General features: G+C 41.7%; 1 protein-coding gene across 1 annotated transcript; it reads left to right on the forward strand.

Moving 5' to 3' along the window:
* Positions 1–1328: 1328 nt before the first annotated feature.
* On the forward strand, positions 1329–18605 carry LOC119244650 (aldo-keto reductase family 1 member C15-like). The gene is made up of 9 exons (XM_037510547.2): positions 1329–1644; positions 7296–7463; positions 9153–9269; positions 10176–10253; positions 10662–10784; positions 13919–14028; positions 15197–15362; positions 16529–16611; positions 18356–18605. Exons 1-9 carry the CDS (start codon positions 1558–1560, stop codon positions 18396–18398), a joined length of 975 nt encoding a protein of 324 aa, XP_037366444.1. The 5' UTR covers positions 1329–1557; the 3' UTR covers positions 18399–18605.
* The last annotated feature ends 1075 nt before the right edge of the window (positions 18606–19680 follow it).

Raw genomic sequence — 19680 nt, forward strand, 5'->3', positions numbered from 1 at the left:
ATGGAATTTGACCTCCAACAGTGTTTTGAGCCAAATTTAGCTTATCAATACCCAGTGTTGTGGCTGATCAGGTGCTTGTGTTTCTTATTATGACTGCAAGATGTCCTTCAGCAATACCCATGAAGAGACACTGAAAAGGCAGAGGTTTATTACTTTCAATAATAAGACTTAGAAATTACACAACACATCCAAGCCACACAGTGAGAACAAGGTGGGTGGGGTGAGGGACTAAGGGAGAGAGTGCTCTGGGATCTGGGGTCCTGCCTTACAGAGTCAGAGGTAAAGATCTAAGATTACAGGGGCTTACTCTTCATTAGTTGATTTAAAACTTAAAAACTAGAATTTAAAGCATAGGAAGAGAAACACACACACACACACACACACACACACACACACTCAAAGCTCCTTCTAGTTATCTGAATCCATCAGGTCTATAAAACAGCGCCTCAGTAAGGGCGAGGCAGAATGGCCTCTCTCTAGCTGTGTGGCTGGCAATGTGATTATCTGAGGTGCCCTTCTCTGGAGTAGATACCTTGTTTTTGTCTTACAAAAAGAAAAGACAACTGGCAGGGCTTACACTGGCAGGAGCCAGAACAGGGGTGGAAGTAATAAGAGAAATGACTATGTTACATTTTGTGGTGGGCTCTAAAATACCAACTGCACAAATGCAGGAAGGGACAGGCCTGGCGACCTGCATCACTGAACAAAACTCTCTTTGCGGCTGGTCCTGCTCGGGCTTCCTGTTAGCTGCGAGTATGAGTTCATGTGAGGGTGCACGGGAAAGAGTGGTCACCGCCCTGACAGGGTGCTAGAAAGTGTTGTAAAGCTGTGGACAGGCACATCTGCTTCTAAGGTAAGTGGGAGTTCATAGGCTGATGGAGCCTGGGGCACAGAACAGGCTATTCCATGAAGAACAAGACCTGACTCAAGGCCAAAGCACAGTAGTCATCTCAGACAGCTTTATTCTTGCCAAAAAGATTCAAAGAAACAAGACACAGGAACAAGGTGAACAAGGGTCACATTACAGGAAAAATGATAGCAAAATCAGTGGGAGGGCATTTTCAAGTCATTTTGTTACCTGTGTGCTTGGGAACAAGCACTGGGCTTTGTTCAAGGAATCCTGGACAATGTCTTTTTGATGGGATTTTGGACAAAACAAGGGTGAGGACCCTAACCAACCAGAACTAGTGTTTAGAAATGATCAGCCTAATGATATTCTTGCATCTCATGGAGAAAGTCCGGTATAATTATCATGGACAAGTTGACATGGTTAACTGATCACCAAACCTAGGAGTCCAAGGTGAGCTGTGCTGAGGAGAAAAGCCATGGTCCAAGGGATGCATGTTTCTGCATGACATTCCTGTAGGGGGACTGCAGAGTCATGACAGAATGAGCAGTGAGTAGGTGGAATTTTCCGGCTTCATTTTGAAATCCTTGGCAGCTATAACCCAGCCCCGCCTACCTTGTGTGGTTGGTAGAAAATAAAAACACTGAAGGCTCTTGATTAGGAAAAGGGAGAGGGGTGAGGGTGAGACTAAACCAGGACCGTGGCCAGTGATGGACCTCACGCCGAGTAGTTCCGTGAAACTGAGTGATGGGCACTTCATGCCAATGCTGGGATTTGGCACGTATGCTCCTGATACGGTAAGTGGATCTCCAGGGTCTGCAGGATGAAATGCAAACAGGCTCAGGGGACTGCCAGCGGGCCAGGGTCTCTGTGGCTTACACAATGAGATGCTTTGGAAGGGCTCCCTGGACAGTGTCACCATCTCTAAACTTAAATGGAACAACCAGCTGCTCACTCTGGGAATTCAGAGATAGTGGATTTGTGGGTGGATTGTGTTTATTATAAATATCACTGTTGTTTGGGTTACATGACATGTTGGTGTTGACCGTGTAATTTAGATACTTACATGCATTATCTTCCTTCATCAGTAACTTTCCTAAATAATATTTTTTCTTCTCACATCGAAATCTGAGAACAGTCCGCTCTTCCAGCTCATCCTCCATAGCAGTTAGAGTGTCTCTGCTCTTTTTTTTTAATAGAATTTTTTTAAAGATTTATTTATTTATGCATACAAGAACAGGGGTATAGACCAGAGGTGCAGGAGGTGAGAGGATTCACCAGAGACAGAGTGGGGAACAGAACAGGCAGACTGACTGAAATACACTGCTAAGGGGAGCAGCAGGCAAGACAGGAGAGGTCTGCTGTGCCATGTGGGTAGCTCCCTGGCTGGCCAGGGATCAAACTCGTACTGCAGAGGTTGTAGACAGCTTCATAGTGCTGTGCTGAACCCCTGGCGCCACCAGGGAGGCCCCTCTCTCTGCTCTTAGTTGGGAACACAGGCTGGTGGGCAGTGGCATAGGGAAGAGTGAGGGACATGACTGCTTTCTAGCAGCTCTGCTGTAGTTTTGTTGGGGATGGGAGCAGTTACTGGAGCATTTCCATCCTGACACCTTTTGTGGTAGGAGAACCACTTTTATTCCAAGTGTTAGGTGTATAGAAAGGAAGATCAGGAGGCATAAAGCAACTGTGGGGTCAGACTTGTGCTTCTCCTGAGTCTTATGCTCACAGGTACCCAGGTTAACTGCGCTGCGCTAGGTGTCTCGCTCGCTGCGGTACAGCAAGTAGGGGGAGCTTTGGGACGTGTGGAATGATTGGCCCATAATAGCGCAGCCCAGACCCCTCTACCTTGAAAAGTCTATGGCATGAGTCATCAGTAACTGTCAGAGAGGGCCAGATTTTTTTTTTTTTCAATGACCTCATTATCCATTGTATCTCTCATAGCTTAAGCACCAGGTATGCCTTAAATGTCACCTCCAACCTTTCTCACTGTTGCTAAAGACAGACCAGTGCCAAAGACAAGAAAAGAATATCCCATAATTCCCTCAGTTACTAGAATTGTGCATTTGCTTAATATAGTAAAAAGGTAGGAAATAAAATTAAAGCCTCTTTTTATATCCTAGTCTGAGTTCTTTCTCTAAAGTGCCTCCCCCATCCGGGGGACATATCTGTATAGGTCGTGCGGAACGAGCAGTACTTCCCTGCCGCTGTGGGTGTCACCTCAGTCTAGTGTGTTTTCTGGCAAACAAGAGGGTTCAGCAGCTCAGATTTAGGCTTTGAAATTTGAGAGAGGCTTTGTAAATGTTGTGTTGACTTTGTTCACTCCCTGGCCAGGTTGGTAAGGGAGAATATTGTGGAAGCTGCTTGTTTGGTGAGCAAGAATTAGCTCTCTGGGCTTCTGCCTTTGTATATACTGCTCTGGCTAAAGTTTTCCTAAAACTTGCCCCAGTGTCTTGTGCTCAGAATTTCACAGATGTGCCAACATTGACCCAGGGTCAGCCTCCTGTAACCCCCTGGGTGTGCAAATAGTGTGTGGATCTTTGTCACTTCAAAGGCTGAGATAAATATCAGATTAAGTTTACCAGTGTTTGATGTGGCGGGCAGAAAGAGTAATGAAACTTTTGATCTTATGGACATGGCTATCAAAAAAAATCCAGTTAGAACATGTCATCATTAATTAACAAATCAGTTGCTAATTTGAAAGACATGATCAAGTTTCTACAATGTTGTTAAAATTTATTCTAGCAATAGTAGGAGTTTGAATAAAAGATTGTTCTACTTCTCCAGGGCCTTGAAGACTAGATAAAGGCACTTTTTGCCTGGTTGCTAAGCTGTATAACAGTGCTCAATATTATTGCAGTATATGCCAGCAGAAGATGAGTTATTCAGACAGAGGGGGCCAATGTGGAGTTTTCCGGGAAGGCTTCAGGAGGAGGTGTGTTGAGCTTAAGCAAGGTTTGAAGTCAGGGACAGGCATTCTAATGCAGAGTGGGACTGGCTCAATTCAAGAAGGAGAGGCCTGGCTCCACCTTTGTCCCTTCACAGAAGTTCTAAAGCTGGCAAGGGACAGCCTCACATAGCCCAGTATATGAAACAGGAGGCATGAAGAACAACAGCAGGAGGGAAAATTGACTGGTGTAATTAGTAGAATTAAAGCAGAGGGGTTCTAGTTTTTCCCTAAGGGAAAGGGAAATTAATTTATACCGCTTCTGCAAAAAAAAAAAAAAAAAGATTTAAAAATTATTCATGGTATTGTCATTAAAATATATCTATCCATTTATCTATACTACAACATATCACCAAGTCATAAATAGGGAACACTCCCCACTGCTCCAGATGGGTCCGAGACCATTCTAACATTCCTTGTCCCCTCTGCCAGTCATTCCACATCACAGCTGGCCTCAGCCACCACTGTGCTGGTCAAAGTGGCTTGCCTAATGGGGTAAAGCCTTAGGGATCTGAGTCCCTGGTCACTATGTCCTCATTAGCGGTCATTGCTAAAATTGTCTGTTCACAGCGAGTACCAGGTGACTTCCTGGTACCAACCATTGCCCCAGTAACTTCCCCTAATTCCTGACATACTCCTCTCTGCCACCATTATATGGAGGCTACTCTCTCTACTTCTCAGAAATGGAATCAATTGCCATGGCCAGACCAGTCTAGTAATTCCTTTTTAACTCCAGATCCACTGGCAGAAAGCAGCCCAAACCAGTAGGTGGCATCAGGTTGTGTGGGAACCTTTCCTGTTCATCTACTAGAAGCTTCCCCCTAGAATCAGGATCTTTCATTTGGGAGATCCTGAAGATGAGCAAACAGGCCACACAGATTCCCCAGGTGGATGGACACTGGGGATCAGGATGGAAGGACATGACTGGTGGGATTGGTGTCCTACTCCCTCACCTTGACCTCTCCTGGGCTTAGCCTGACTCCCAGGTGCCAGTGTGTGCATCTGCCTGCCTGCATGCCAGGGGATTAATGCAAGCCTCCAGGAAAGGCCCTTAATGAGTAACTGATTGGATTTATTATGAATATCCCAGATGTTTTGTATCTTGGAGGAATGACTCTGAAGCACGTTTTACCTGTATTCACAGAGTTATTCCTTAAAATGCAAGCCCAAGAGTCAGTGTGGAAACAATGTGATAACCCTCTCTATCTCACATCCTTATTTGTGAACCCCTTACCTTTCCAAAAAAGCAAGGATTCCAAAGCAAGCAATTTTTTGGGAAAGGAATCCACATTAATTCAAAGAGACTACTTGTATTTCTAGACATTGCTTATTGGATCCAATAGTGTAACTATTAGGATGATTGTGCCACATATTTGTGATCAGTTCAAAATATAGACCACATCTTGAAAGACTGTCTTGAATTTACAGTGTCATTCTTCCTGAGTTAGTACTTAAATTTGTACCTTTAAAGAGCATTTCATATTTACCCAAAGGACACAGAAACATCAATTCCAAAGAGCACCTGCACCCCTATGTTTATAGCAGCACTGTTTACAATAGCTAAGCTTTGGAAACAACCCAAATGCCCAAAAATAGATGACTGGATCAAGAAGATGTGGTACATATATACCATGGAATATTACTCAGCATTCAAAAAAGATAAACACATGCAATTTGCAGCAACATGGATGGCGCTGGAAGGGATCATGCTCAGCGAAATAAGCCAGAAAGAAAAAGAAAAATACTGGATGGTCTCACTCATAGCAGGAATCTAGAAAACTTAAATAAGGGACCAGGAAAATGAATAACTATAAAGAAAAAATTGAAAATGAAAAAATGAAAAACTATAAAGAAAAAATCAAAATCAACAAAAAACTATGAACCAGACACTCTATGGGGGGTAGAGGGAGGGAGGGGAGGGATTGGGGTCAAAATAAGGGGGTTGCAATTGTATGGGGAATATAAAAATAAAATTTATTACATAAAAAAAAATAAAGAGCATTTCAACATTCTGACATTCCAGTTGTTCCCATGTTATAATGACTCTATCATCATCCAATTTGACCCTGCTACCCATTCCTCCCACCCCAGCACTCACATCTTCCACCTTATGTAGCAATGAAATCATAGGGTGTTTTCAAGCCTTGGCTATTAATGATGCTGAAATGAACATAGGAAAACTGGTATCTCTTTGAGATGATGAATAAAAGTGGAATTATCTCACCATATGTTAGCTTTATTTTTAACATCTTGAGGAACCTCTGTAGTATGTTCCATAGTGACTGTACCAATTTATATACCCAGCAACAAGGGATGGATTTCTCTTTCCACGTCCTTCTTAGCATTTGTAGTTCTTATCTTTTTGATAAGAGACATCCTAAAATGTATGATTGATTGCTGTTGAGTTCTATGGCTTTCATGTATATTTAGGATATTACTCCCTTGTCAGTAAGTATGTGTTTTTTTGAGTATTTTTTCCATTCCATAGGCGAACTTTCACTTTATGGTTTCCTCTGAGGATACAGAGACTTTTGATTTTGACTTAGTCCCATTTGCTTTTGGCGTCAAATCTCTTTCCGACTATCAACGTCAAGAAGCGTACCCCCATGTTTATTTCTAGGAGTTTTACCTGGGTCTCTTTTGTTATTGGCGGAATCCGCAGGGCATCAAGGTTTAGCACAATGTCAGACAAACCACAGGCAGTTAATGAATGTTTGTTGCATAAATGTTTAATGAGAGATTTAAGGGGATGACAGATTTTTTTAAAAAAATCATAAATTAGGGCCTCCCCGGTGGCGCAGCGGTTGAGCCCTGGGCTGCGAAGATGCCGCAGCCTCTGCAGCGCAGGTTTGATCCCCGGCTGCCTGGCGAGGGTCCCACATGGCGCGCAGACCTCTCCTGCCTCACCCACTGCTCCCCTCAGCAGTGTACTTCGGTCCTTCTGCCTGTTCTGCTCCCTGCTCTGGCTCTGGTGGTTTCTCTAACCCTCCCGCGCTTCTGACTGTACCCAGTGCTTGTATAAATAAATCAATCTTAAAATAATAATAATATATTTTTTTAAAATCATAAATTACTCTAAGAGCCCAACTGAGTAGAAGCTGGAGCAAAGATGGATGACTCATTTCCAATTAATAGCCAAAAATAGATGTTTCCATCTATATCTACATCCATGTCTATCTCTCCATCTATGTCTACATCAACATTTATATCTTTAGACGTTTCCTCCAAGTGCCAAAGGTCTTCCTGTTATTTCCTTACAACAAAGTTTTTGTTGAATTTGACTCATTTTGCATGTTCCTGGTGAATAATTTCTCATGAATTCATTTCAGATTACAGGTTGTATTGGAGTTTAGTCTATGCCATGTAATATAGGTTTGTTACCAAAACTTGTATCATCAAACACAGGTGCAGGAGACATGTAGAAACAGTGAAAAATGCTGTTAAGGAAATAAATTGCTTTTCTCTGAGTTGGGCAGATTACCAATCCTTATTCATATTTTATAGGTTCCTAAAAGCAAGGCTTTAGAAGCCACCAAAGTGGCTATTGATGTAGGCTTCCGTCACATTGATTCCGCGTTCATGTATCTGAATGAGGAGGAAGTGGGACAGGCCATTCGGGAGAAGATCGCTGATGGTACTGTGAAGAGAGAGGACATATTCTACACTTCCAAGGTGACAAGAGGTCCCTGTTATTTTTTTTGGGGGGGGGGAAACAACCTATGATCTTGTATTAATTTAACTCTTATCATTGTTCAACTCAATTATAGAAAGAGAAAAATGGAAAGCTTGCTTTCCTCTGAAGTGTGTTAAATGTAAGACAGCTGATCAACCTCTCTGAACAGAGTCAGCAATCATATGTAAAGCACAAGTAACAGCACTTAACCTTCTTTATCTGTCCCATGATTGACTGATCCACTGTGGGAACACACTTTTACTCATCAGCAGACTCTCAGGATGTATTCAAGTGGGGTTAGCATACTTTTTTTATTAATTTTTTTACATTATTGTTCATTTTTAAACAATATTTGCTTCCCGCCACCCCCTCAGGTGTAGTCTCCATAGAGTTTCCTTCCCCAATGCACCCGTGCACCATCACCTCAGCCCCCTGTGCGCCTCCCTCCCTCCCTGTGATCCCTCTCCCTCCTCCTCCCCTGCAGGATGTCTCTGGTTTATAATTGTCTGTTTTTGCTTTGCTGTGTTTTGTACTGTTATTATTTTTGTGCACTGATGTCTTATTTGGTTCCCCTATATTCCTGCTATAAGTGAAACCATCCAATATTTTTCTTTTTCCTTCTGGCTTATTTCACTGAGCATAATTTGGGGTTGACATATTATTCATAAAACAGATGCTGACCAGGAAATGCTTTTTTCCAAAAATCAGCATTGAGTTCATTGAAATTAGGTGAAAGACTCTGCTACTGACGTACCTAGAGAATTGATATTTTTGTGCATGTCAACATTAATGATAACTTGTTTTAGAATGTGGACTGGGGCCTCCCCTGGTGGCGCAGCGGTTGAGTGCTGGGCTGCGAAGCTTCCTGCAGCCTCTGCAGCACTGGTTCGAAACCCAGCCACCCGCAAGGGTCCCATATGGCACGCAGACCTCTCCTGCCGCACCCACTGCTCCCCTCAGCAGTGTACTTTGGTCCTTCTGCCTGTTCTGCTCCCGCTCTGGCTCTGGTGAATTCTCTCACCTTCCCATGCTTCTGACTGTACCCAGTGCTTGTATAAATAAATAAATAAATCTTAAAAAAAAAAAAAAAGAATGTGGACCGCAAAGCAAGAGCATTTTCAGGCATTTATTATATAGTATAGGGACTTCCATTTCCACTTGTATTGCCTTTCTTGACTCTCTTTTCAGTGTCTTTTTCAATTCTTGAAACATTTTACTACTTTTTTGTGCATATAAGTTTTATACACAGTTTTCCTAAGGTCACTCAAATAAATTTCTGTTCTCTTTTAGAACCTCATTTATATTAAGTAGCATAAATTTAGCCCCAGTGTTTCTTATTTGACCACCAAAGCAATGTTACCCATTTCTCAATTTTTCATTGACTTAAAAAAGAAAGCAATGAATTATTCCAACAACAAAATTAGTTTATCTGCTTTACAACCTCTGGAAGACATCTATCACCTTGCCCCCCTGACCCCCCCCCAACCCCAGACATGGAACAACATCACCTCCTGTAGGAGATGCAAGGTCTGTTGGGTCCTGTGGTTGGCTGGTTTTCACAAGCTTGGGCACTCTCTTTCTAGCTTCCTGACCTCATAAATAGAGTTTCTGCATATTCATGTTTATATTTTGCTTCCTCAGATGTGTGGAACCCTAAGTCATTTTTTAATTTTTTTTGATCACTGCAGCTTTGGGGTACTTTCCTTCGACCTGACTTGGTTCGACCAGCCCTGGAAATCTCATTGAAGAAACTTCAACTAGATTATGTAGATCTCTATATTATTCATACACCAGTTGCTCTGAAGGTCAGCTTTTGTTTTTCCTTGTTATTCTCAAGACTTTTCATAACTGCTATAGTTTCATGATCTCATTAGGCTTGATTTGGGGGGGGGGTTCATAGTGAAAGAGGTGTTTTTGAGAAAGGTAGGTTGAGTTGCTACATGATTTATAGCTCCCCTTGACAGTTGAGTCACCTCAGCCTCAAGATTTTTTTTACTTCCATCTCCCATAAGTTAGAGGATTGAAATTTGAAGATTTCATTATTTCATTGCTTTCAACTCACTGACTTGAGGAAATTTCATATGTTTAAATGATGTGCTCCTATTTGTAATCCCTTAGTGATTAGATTCCTCAAGAATATTGAATGACAACACATAGCAGAGGTACAATAGGAAGTCCTCATATTTTAAGGGCTAGGTCACCCCTCCCCACAATATGGACCTCTCATATCCAGAGTAGGAACCACAGACTGATCCATATCACACAACTGGGCGCTTTAGGGATTCACTGGTCCAAGGTCTCTTCACCATGTATGTTTGCTGAGCATATCTGGTACCCACACTATCTCTGAGCTTGATTATCATAAACTGAAGCTAAAACACATTGATTAATGAAGGGAGGCCCTGGCATCCCAACGCGTCTTTCCTTGTGAAATAAAATCAAATTCAACTGCAGGAGAACTCATTCTAATGAAGTTTCAGGGGGTGTGTGTAAAGCAAGGTAAATATTTTTGTTATAGACTTTTGATGATTCTGAATTTTCTTACTCCCATGTCATCTCTTACACAACACACGCACACACACACACAAACACACACCTACAACTTGATTAGAAATTACAGCCTCCTGAAGTTGTGTGGCCAAACACCTAAGCATCAGGAATGTCATTCATTCGAAAAATGTACATCATCCTCTCTTCTCTCTGTATGCCAGCCTGGGGAAGAGCTTCTGCCAAAGGATGCCAGTGGAAAAGTTGTGACAGAGACAGTGGACCTGCTTGGCACATGGGAGGTAAGTATGCAGACACCAGAGAGGCAGTGGGCCACTGAAAGTGAACAGTGAAAGTGAACAAATAGGGAGTCACATGGGAAACCCCAAGGATTTCTCTTTGTCCTTGATTATGATACAATTTATTAAAGAATTATTATATGCTTTACAGCAAAATAGGCACCTGGAAAAGTGATGAGGGAGGAATTTGAAAGCATCCTTTTTATTGTCTGGATGTACAGGTTACAGACTCAAGGAGACAGTTACCTGTGCATAGCAATAAAGTACATTAGGAATGAATGCATTCAGATCATAAACTAGTCTAGACATTATTACATATGTGTCAACAAATTTGCAGCTTTTAAAAGAACAGTGTCAAATGAAGTGATCAAACTATGCTAAATGTTGGCCACACACTTGCTTCCTCCCTAGGCCCTGGAGAAGTGTAAAGATGCAGGTTTAACCAAGTCCATCGGGGTTTCCAATTTCAATCACAAACAGCTGGAGATGATCCTGAACAAGCCAGGGCTCAAGCACAAGCCAGTGTGCAACCAGGTGAGCCCGCGGGCCTCCAGGGGCTCCTTGATCTTCCACCTTCTCCTTGAAAACATCCCCCAAATTTCTGGCTTTGACTGCAACAGGAAATGCCAAAGAAGAAACAGGGTGAGTGCAGTGGGGGGAGTACTATCTGGATTCTTCAGCAGGAGCTTCGAGTTTCCTCTGAGACTTTTCAGTAGAGATGTGACTTGGCCAATGATAGTGTTGGTCAGGAGCTCAAGGAGGGTCAGGGCCAAATGTACAGTTGTGGGGTCACTGCTTATGGGTGGCAATTGAGCTCACAGCAGTGGATCAGCTCTCCTGGGAAAACTCAGCAGGATGGGAAGAGGGAGGAGAGTCAGCTTGTGAGGATCAGGGGAAGAGGCACTGGCAAGGAGATGGAATAGGAGCTGCTAGACCAGTAGAGGGAATGTGAGGAGAGTGTGGTGTCAGGAAGCCAAAAAAGAGTTGAAAATGTGAGTGAATTGTAGGCTGGATCCTGCTGAGAGCAGCAATGCAAACAGGGACCAGAGAAGCTACTGGATTCCACCAGGAGGAGCTCATTGGAGATCTAAGAGGACTTGTTATGGTGGTGAGAGAAAAAGATTGAGGGTAAAGGCATATAAGTGAGGAAATGATAATATGATGAAAAAAATATTTTAAAAAATGATGCTGAAATTTTCAGACACTATGCCTTGTGAAGTTGTGCAGTCCATTCACAAAATAGCTTAAAATTTATGCAGGAAGCCTATTAAATATTCTTTTTGTCTTACTTTTTTCTAGGATCCAATTTATAGAAAATAAATCAAAATATAAAAACCACATAAATATATGAACATTATAACCCAGTTTTTTAGTTTATGTGTCTATGAAATTAGAGGCTTTAATATCCCATAATAGATTTTTTTATATCCACAATTCATTACGGTGGAGATGTATATTGGGATATTATAAAGTTTAATAGTAAAAATGGAAAGGCTATAGCTATATTACTTTAATAAGCATATCATCAAATTATATTCTACTGTTTCCATTGGATGCTTTCAGCCGTGACAAACTCAAAACTAAATTCAAATTGGATTAAAATGAAAGGAAGTTGATTCACTTATGGAAGGTGTGGGTTTTGTTGGTTTAGAAGCTGAAAGATTAGATTTTGTTTTCTTGGTTTTTTTAAAAAAAAAGATTTATTTACTCATTTATACAAGAACGGGGGTAAAGGCCAGATTCTAGGGAGGGTGAGAGGATTCACCAGAGATAGAACGGGGAGCAGAAAAGGCAGATCTACTAAAATACACTGCTGAGGGGAGCTGCGGGGAGACAGGAGAGGTCTGCTGCGCCATGTGGGACACTCGCCTGTCAGCCAGGATCAAACCCACACTGCAGAGGCTGCGGGCGTCTTCACAACGCGGTGCTCAACCCGCTGAGCCATCAGGGGAGGCCCAAAATTAGATTTTGGATCCAATATATTTTGTCATTGCTCTGCCTGTTTGCAAGAACGCTTTCACACTGGCAATTGGGCTAAGTCTCCTTCTTTGAGAGAAAGAGAAAGAGAGAGAGAGAGAGAAAGAAAGACACAGAGAGAGATCGACAGAAAGACGATTGATACCTGGGTCTATTTCTAAAGATGGAAGCAAATATTTCCCACAAGCCTGCAGCCAATTTTCTCATGTGTTATTGAATAGAACAACATATACTTTCCTGAATTAAGCAGTGAGCAAGCAGAAATCAAAAGACCTTTAATATAAAGAGGAGGTGAACTTCTGGGTAACAGAAGTTTTGAAAAATGAGAAATAATTGAAAAAAGGAATAAAGGAAAAAACTGTGAGTCAATAATATTCACCATTTATGTAAACAATACTCATTTGTTTAAAGTTATAAAATAACTTGAAAAAATAACTAAAATTAGGCATAGGAAAATGAAAGTAGATGGTATATTGTTTACTGTTATTCTGGATGGATGGGTACTTTTCCTATAAATACCATAAAAATATTTCTTATATAATTTTTAGAGATCTTTGTACTTGGTAAAATCTCAAACTAAAAATGTACAGAAAAACTTATAATGACCTCTTCCCTTTTACCAAACATAAGCAGCAATTATCTTATATCCAAGCCAGTGAAATTCATACTCCCATCCCTGGATTATTTGGAGGCAGAATTAAGTGTCAATACTTAACATATGTCCTAAAAATCTATGGATTCAAAAACTAAAAGCAACCAGAGTACCATTGTGCCACCGAAATTCTATCAATAATTCCTTAATATCAATAATATAAGGAGTGTTGAAGTTTGATTGTATCATTTATAGTTGATTTATTCCAACTGGGATTGAAATATTGCAATTAGTTGATATGGCTCTTCGATCTCTTTTACTCAAATGATATTCTTCCCCTTTCTCTCTCTTCATCCCTTTCTCTTTCCTTTCCTACTCTTAGTGCTTCCTCAACTCTTTCAGTTGCTTCTCTTTTCTCCTCACTCACTCACTCATTCACTCACTCACTCATTTGTGAAAGAAGTTTATGTTTTCTCCTTTAATTTGCTGCACAATGTTTATTTTACTGATTGATCCCAGTGATACAGTAGGACAATTATGTGGTCATTTATACTTCCTGTAAATTGGAGTTTGGATCTAAAGATGGATGTGATCACATATATTCAATTGGGTCGTTGTGAATTCATGAATTTGAACACCTATGAAGTTGTCCCGTCCACTGTAGGTACTATCCTATGATCAAACTGTTATAGTTTGGTCCTCAGGAGAGTCTTCCAGTGAGTTCCAAACCTTTGACTTAACTCATCATTTTCCCTGTCTTCGTTGTTTTGTAGAATATAAGATGATGTAGATTTTGTGCCCAGTACTGGAATCAAACATTTCTCTAAGTAATCTTGGTTTCTTTCCATAGGAAGTGGTTGTTAGAGATCACAACCTAGGCATAACATTCTTAATCATTTTACAAAAACAAGAAGAAAACTGTCTCATCAATCTGAAAACTGATGGCATTTAAAGGTAGTTTAGAAGACTCATGGGGGAAATTGCCAATCTGAAAAAATATCATGCATATATTAATGTAGTATTAGATATTCTTTGAAGTATTTTCAGTTCTACCTGTTAGTGCTTATGTTTCTGATATCTTGGTCTTTGCAACTTACAGGTGGAGTGTCATCCTTATCTCAACCAGAGCAAGCTGCTGGAGTTCTGCAAGTCCAAGGACATTGTTCTAGTTGCCTACAGTGCCTTGGGGTCCCATAGAGACCCAAAATGGTAATGAGAATATCAGAGTTCACCTATGGCAGCTATTCTGTTGATGATTACTCAGTTTTCAAAAATTAAGTTTGGGCATTATATTAGGTATACTTCAAACATCAGAAAGTAAGCATAGTAGTGTGGTGAATCCCACATGCCTTCCCGAGCCTTCATGGTCACCACCTGTAGAGGCAGGATGATCACAGGGCAGGTTTTAGGAGCTGAGCAGACCGGGTAAAGGAAGAGTCTTGGAGCCCTCGGTGGCTTTAACAGGCTTTTATTGAGCTGTTACAGGTAGAGCAGTGACCAGATACACCACAGGTAGGGATGCTGGGGGGCCAGGAGGCCAGCAGGACTCCAAGCCCCTGGCAAGTTTTCACTCTGGGCTTCTCTGGCTTCTTTGGGGGAGAACGCTTCTCTCTCCTGCTTCTTTCCTGCTTCTGCTTCTCTCTTGCGGTCTCTCTCAATACTCCTCCCATGGCACACAGGAGTAAATAAGACAGGACAATCCTAATGGTGGGAGGGTAGAAAAGCCTGAAAAACCATTTACCCTACACCACCATTCTTTCATGCTGGTTTCATCTGCACATCCATCTACTCCAAACCTCTCCAAATAAAATGTGACTCTATGGTAAATTCCATACAGCTTGTCATGCATAAGTCATAGCTGTTCAGTCTTAGCAAATGGATGTCCTGCTTAATGCAAACCCCAGTAGATAGAACCTTTCTGTCTCCCAAAGTTGTTCTTTTGTGTTCCTTCTCAAGTCTCCCTTATCACAAGGTAACCATTTTTCTGATTTCTTTTTCAACTTACATCATTTTGATATGTTCTAGCAGTTAACATATAAAATGAGTCATAGAGATTATAATCTTGTGTCCAGCTTCATTTACTCAGTGTATTGTCTTTGATATTTGCCCATGTCATTCCAGATACTGATTCATTGGGTTGGTAAGGAATATTTCAGTGTATGGACACAATTTTTTCTCTATTTGCCCATTGATGTAAATGTTTTGGTTTTTCAGTTTGGTGCAGATAGGAATGTATCTTTCTGAATGTTCGCCAAACACTGTCTTATGATTGTACCTTCTTTGTTAAAGTGTCCCAAAGTTTGGGGAAAAGGGAGAGAACACTCTAAATTTTCAGGGGAGACCTTTCAAATTTTTGTTTTTTGGTTTTTGTTTTCAGGGTGCAACAGAACAGTCCACAAACACTGCAGGATCCTGTCCTGACTGCCATTGCCAAGAAACATAATCGCACCACAGCCCAGGTAGCCCTGCGCTACCAGCTTCAGCGGGGGGTGGTCGTGCTGGCCAAGAGCTTCAATGAGAAGAGAATCAAAGAGAATTCGCAGGTACAGGACAATCATTGTCCCCCAGAATGAGGGTGCTGTGTTGGAGGCAATCATCCTGCATTGCTGCATAAACCTGCATTTATCCATTTCCTCTCCTCTCCTGACCCCGTGGGTGTGTGGCTTGAAGAGTGGAAATGACTGATCCCTGTGATAAGAATGACAATGAGATTCAGAGTCTCAAAGTCCTGAGCTTTGCCAGTTCCTGGTTGTGTAATGGTGAGCATATTTCACCTCCATCATCAGTTTTAGCAGTCCTACCATGCAGAGGAGGAGAAAACTTTGCTTCGTCTTTCACCTATTCTCCCTGGGGAATTCCTAAATATACTTCAATATCAAACCATGTCGGATTGGCAGCTTTGTGAACTATCAGGATTCTTTATTGTCCACCAATTTTCTTAACATGGTTATCTTAGTGAGCTTTTTTCCCTATTAAAGTAAAATTGCTTGTGCATATAGCAGTGGGCTCTCCACACTCTGAGACCCTTATGTAGGGCATCACCTTTTCCCCAGCCATGTTCCTGCAGATTGCAATCTAGCAATAAAATATTAGTCTCTAAATTAGCAAATGCTTAAAATTTTTTTCCTAAATCCTCCCTCATGTATCTCGTGGTCCCTTTGATCAGTCTAGCAAACCTGACAGACAGATACAGGTGCTGGGTTTTCCCTGAAATTGGCCCCTGGATGAAATAATGAGTTTCTCTCCATAATATTTCTTACCAAAGACCTGTCAGTTTCCCTGTTAATGGACATTGCATTGGAGCTATTTATCATCAAAAGCAAATCTGGACTGACCTGAGAGAGACATTATTCAAAAAGAATATCTCTGTGAATGTACAATGTATAAATGCTTTAAAGATCATCAGAAAGACTTTCCTTGAAGAGGGAGGAGTAAACATACCCAGGAAGAGCAAGTGTTTGGGGGGTATGGACAGGCACTGAGGCTGATCTGCGATTTAGGGGGTGCTTCTTCCTGAGATCAACCCATTCACGGAGAGGCCTTTACTGGGGGGTGATCTTTCTGCCAATGCTTGTTTATGCTCAAGGTGTCAGATTCTAAGGATGGCGGGAGAAGAAAAGCTTTCCATCCCACTGCAAAGTCCTCAGGTACCCAGAATGAAGACGATTTCCTGGGGGAGAGCTTAATGAGATTCTTTCTTTCCTTTTAGATTTTTGACTTTAAACTGACTCCAGAAGACATGAAGGCAATTGATGGCATCAACAGAAATTTTCGATATATTGATTTTCGTTTGTAAGTGACTCGTAGGCTGTTTCCAGATGTTGTTTCTGAATCTGAAGATGAGCAGAGGAGCTGCTTCCCTAGGTCAGAGAGACAGGGCTGATTTCCAGCAGAAAAATAAAGCAGAGCTCCCTGAGGTCCTCAGACTAGAGGCTTACTCCGGGGCGCTGACTGACCCATCAGAGATTGGATTGAGAACCGTAGATGAAATTGCTGAAGTTCACATCACCATGAGTTCACTGCTTTTATGGCCCTAACACCTGTGCTTAGGGTCTTCACTCAGGCCAGACGTGATCATTACACAGAGAGGTCCGTCCCCTGCCCACTGCACTTCCACGGACTATGTAAATGTCCTACTTTAATTCTTTTACCTTTGGGAGAAATGATTACACTAACAATGACCATGTGATGATGAAGGGGGCCTGGACTACATTCATTTTACATGTCATAGTTGTAAGATGCCATGAGGACACCCGAAGTCAGGTGTGCAGGAACCGTGAACATCATAGGTGGCCCTTCTCTCATAGCCCCTCCTCAGGGGGCAGTGGCATTTCTCCTGAACAGACCCTCTTTTTCCCAGACACCATCAATTCCTTCTAATTGATTTCTTCAAGTAACCTCACCCAAATGGGTTATAGTTAGATCATGAAGTTATTCGTTCCTTGCTTGTTTGTGATGCATCCCCAGGGGCACATACCCAGGTAAGATCCTCTGGATTCTCTGCTTCTGTGAGTTAAGACTCCGGTGCTGCCTCTGTCCATCTGGAGACTGTCCTCTGGGGAGCATGACCTCCTCTGTCTCTGACCAATCTCTAAGCCTGCCATGTCTCCACTGCTGTGGAAGGGCTTAGGATTGAACAGAAAGAAAATTATTGCAACTGAGGGAAGTTTGGGAGGGAGTCCTGAGATAAGGGGAATAAACATTTAGAGATCGAATGAAGGCTGGTTCCAAAAAAATCTCATAATCTCCTGTTTGTTTCTAATAATGCTGTGTCATGACTCTGGAGAAAAGACAAAAGTGAAAACTAGGTGGGAAGTGACTGCTCAGTGTAAGCATCTGATCTGCTTCCACCCTTCCATGCCTGGTTTACTCACCTCTGTGGTCCTGTGTCAATAACAGAGTTCCTGGCACATGGGATCACTCAGATACTCTCTTTAGTCAACTTGGATTTAAAAGGACCAATCTAGAAAGGAAAACAAGAGCATGGATTGTGAAGGAAAACAGTGATGATTCTAACTATCAAGGATTCTCATAAATTATACGTTAAGGAAACTGTCCTCACATTGTAGGTGTGCCCATTCAGGTGCACAGATTATCTCCTCCATGGAGGGCAAGCCCCTTCCAGAGGAACCCTGTGTTGTGGGGGACACTCAGTACATGGTCCTTGCGTGAATGCATGGAAAAGAGGAGCGAAATCCTTGCTGTGCTCATCCTCATTACCTAGGGCAAAAGCTGCCCCCGAGGCTGAAATGACCACATAGTTTTAGCCAAGGTTCTTACACCCTCCTGTAAATTGGCATCTAAATCAAACAGTGGATCACTTTGGCATTTAAGTCACCTGGAAGTTGGGATTGGAGAGCATGTAGAGTGGGAGTTGCATATGGTCAGGAGCCCACATGGTATGTTGATTAAGAAGTAGGGCTGTTGTTTTAAATTTAGAGTTTCTAGCAGCCCATCCTGGCTGCCTCTTCAGAGTAGTTGCCTCTTTGACAGCATGTAGACAGTCAGCGCATTAATGTCCTTTTTTCTTTTCCAGTGCTATTGATCATCCTTCCTACCCATTTTTGGAAGAATACTGAGCACGAGTTGTCCATCGCGAGTACTACCAGAGTTTCTTGATTTTAGAGGTGTGGAGACGACTTCTCTAAGGGGAGGGGGGTTAGTGGTGGAGGGGTGATTGAAACCAGTGTCTGTAGTTTGCAGGCTGTTTGCCTTTTCTGTTTTTTCTTATTATGAAATAATAAAGACTTCAAAACAAAGATGTTTCTTTTTCCTAATTATAAAAATAGGGCATACATGTTATAAAACATAACAGAAATTATAAGGAAAAAGATACAGAATAAAAATAACTTATAATTAGCTAGTTAAGTTAAAAAAACAAGTTTTGTTGTATTTTCCTTCATGATTTTTCTATACAAATGCGTGTTTATTTACAAAATTGGAATAATCTTCAGATTGCAAGCTTTATCCCTCCCTTGCATAATTATTTTCCCAAGCAATCAAATAGTATTCAGAGATTCCAGCATTATAGTTGCTTGTTGTAAAGCAGTGTATCTCATTGATTTATTGAATTTTTATGTTGTATGCCTACATTTTTGATTCGTTCTTATATATTTTGCCACTCATTAATTTATTCATTCAGCAAAACTTTATTGAACATCCCTTATCAGCCTAAAGCTCTTTTAAACCTGACCTAGCTTTGCCTATACCTGTCTAAAATGGCCTTAGTAAAGCTATGCATCAGCCTGACTAAAGCTTTACCTCACCCTGACAAAACTTGTTACTCTGTCTGACTTTTTTTTTAATATATTTAAATTATTAAAAAAAAATTTTGTTCATTTCTGTATGATTTTTTAAAGATTTATTTATTTATGCATACAAGAGCTGGGGTACAGGCCAGAGATGCGGGGGATAAGAGGATTCACCAGAGACAGAGTGGGAAGCAGAACAGGCAGACTGACTGAAATACACTGCTGAGGGGAGCAGCGGGCGAGACAGGAGAGGTCTGCTGCACCATGTGGGTTGATCCCTGGTGGGCTGGGGATTGAACTTGTGCTGCAGAGGCTGTGGATTGCTTCATAGTGCGGTGCTTAACGCCTTGTGCCATCAGGGGGTCTCCATTTTTTGTACGATGTTTTATTTCTCCCCTCAGATGTAATCCCCATAAAATTCCCACCACCAAGTCACCAGTGAACCATCACCATAGACTCTAGTGCTCTTCCCTCCCCTCCCCCCTTTTTGATCACTTCCCTCCCTCTCCCTCTCCCCTTCCCCTGCTGTATGTTTCTGATTTATAGTTTGCCTGTTAGTTTTGTCTTTCCTTTTTCCACCCCCTTGTTTGGTTTCTCTATATTCCTCCGA

The sequence above is a fragment of the Talpa occidentalis genome, unplaced genomic scaffold (assembly GCF_014898055.3).
Source record: "Talpa occidentalis isolate TD23 unplaced genomic scaffold, MPIMG_talOcc4v2.1 talOcc4.14, whole genome shotgun sequence".
Classification (NCBI taxonomy): Eukaryota; Metazoa; Chordata; class Mammalia; order Eulipotyphla; family Talpidae; genus Talpa; species Talpa occidentalis.

What these genes read in the sequence shown, in the direction of transcription:
- LOC119244650 (XM_037510547.2), top strand. Translation starts at nt 1,558, where the DNA reads ATGGACCTCACGCCGAGTAGTTCCGTGAAACTGAGTGATGGGCACTTC. An exon ending in ATACACCAGTTGCTCTGAAG is followed by an intron (nt 9,270 to 10,175) that starts GTCAGCTTTTGT and finishes TCTGTATGCCAG; the next exon opens with CCTGGGGAAGAGCTTCTGCC. An exon ending in TCCCATAGAGACCCAAAATG is followed by an intron (nt 14,029 to 15,196) that starts GTAATGAGAATA and finishes TTTTGTTTTCAG; the next exon opens with GGTGCAACAGAACAGTCCAC.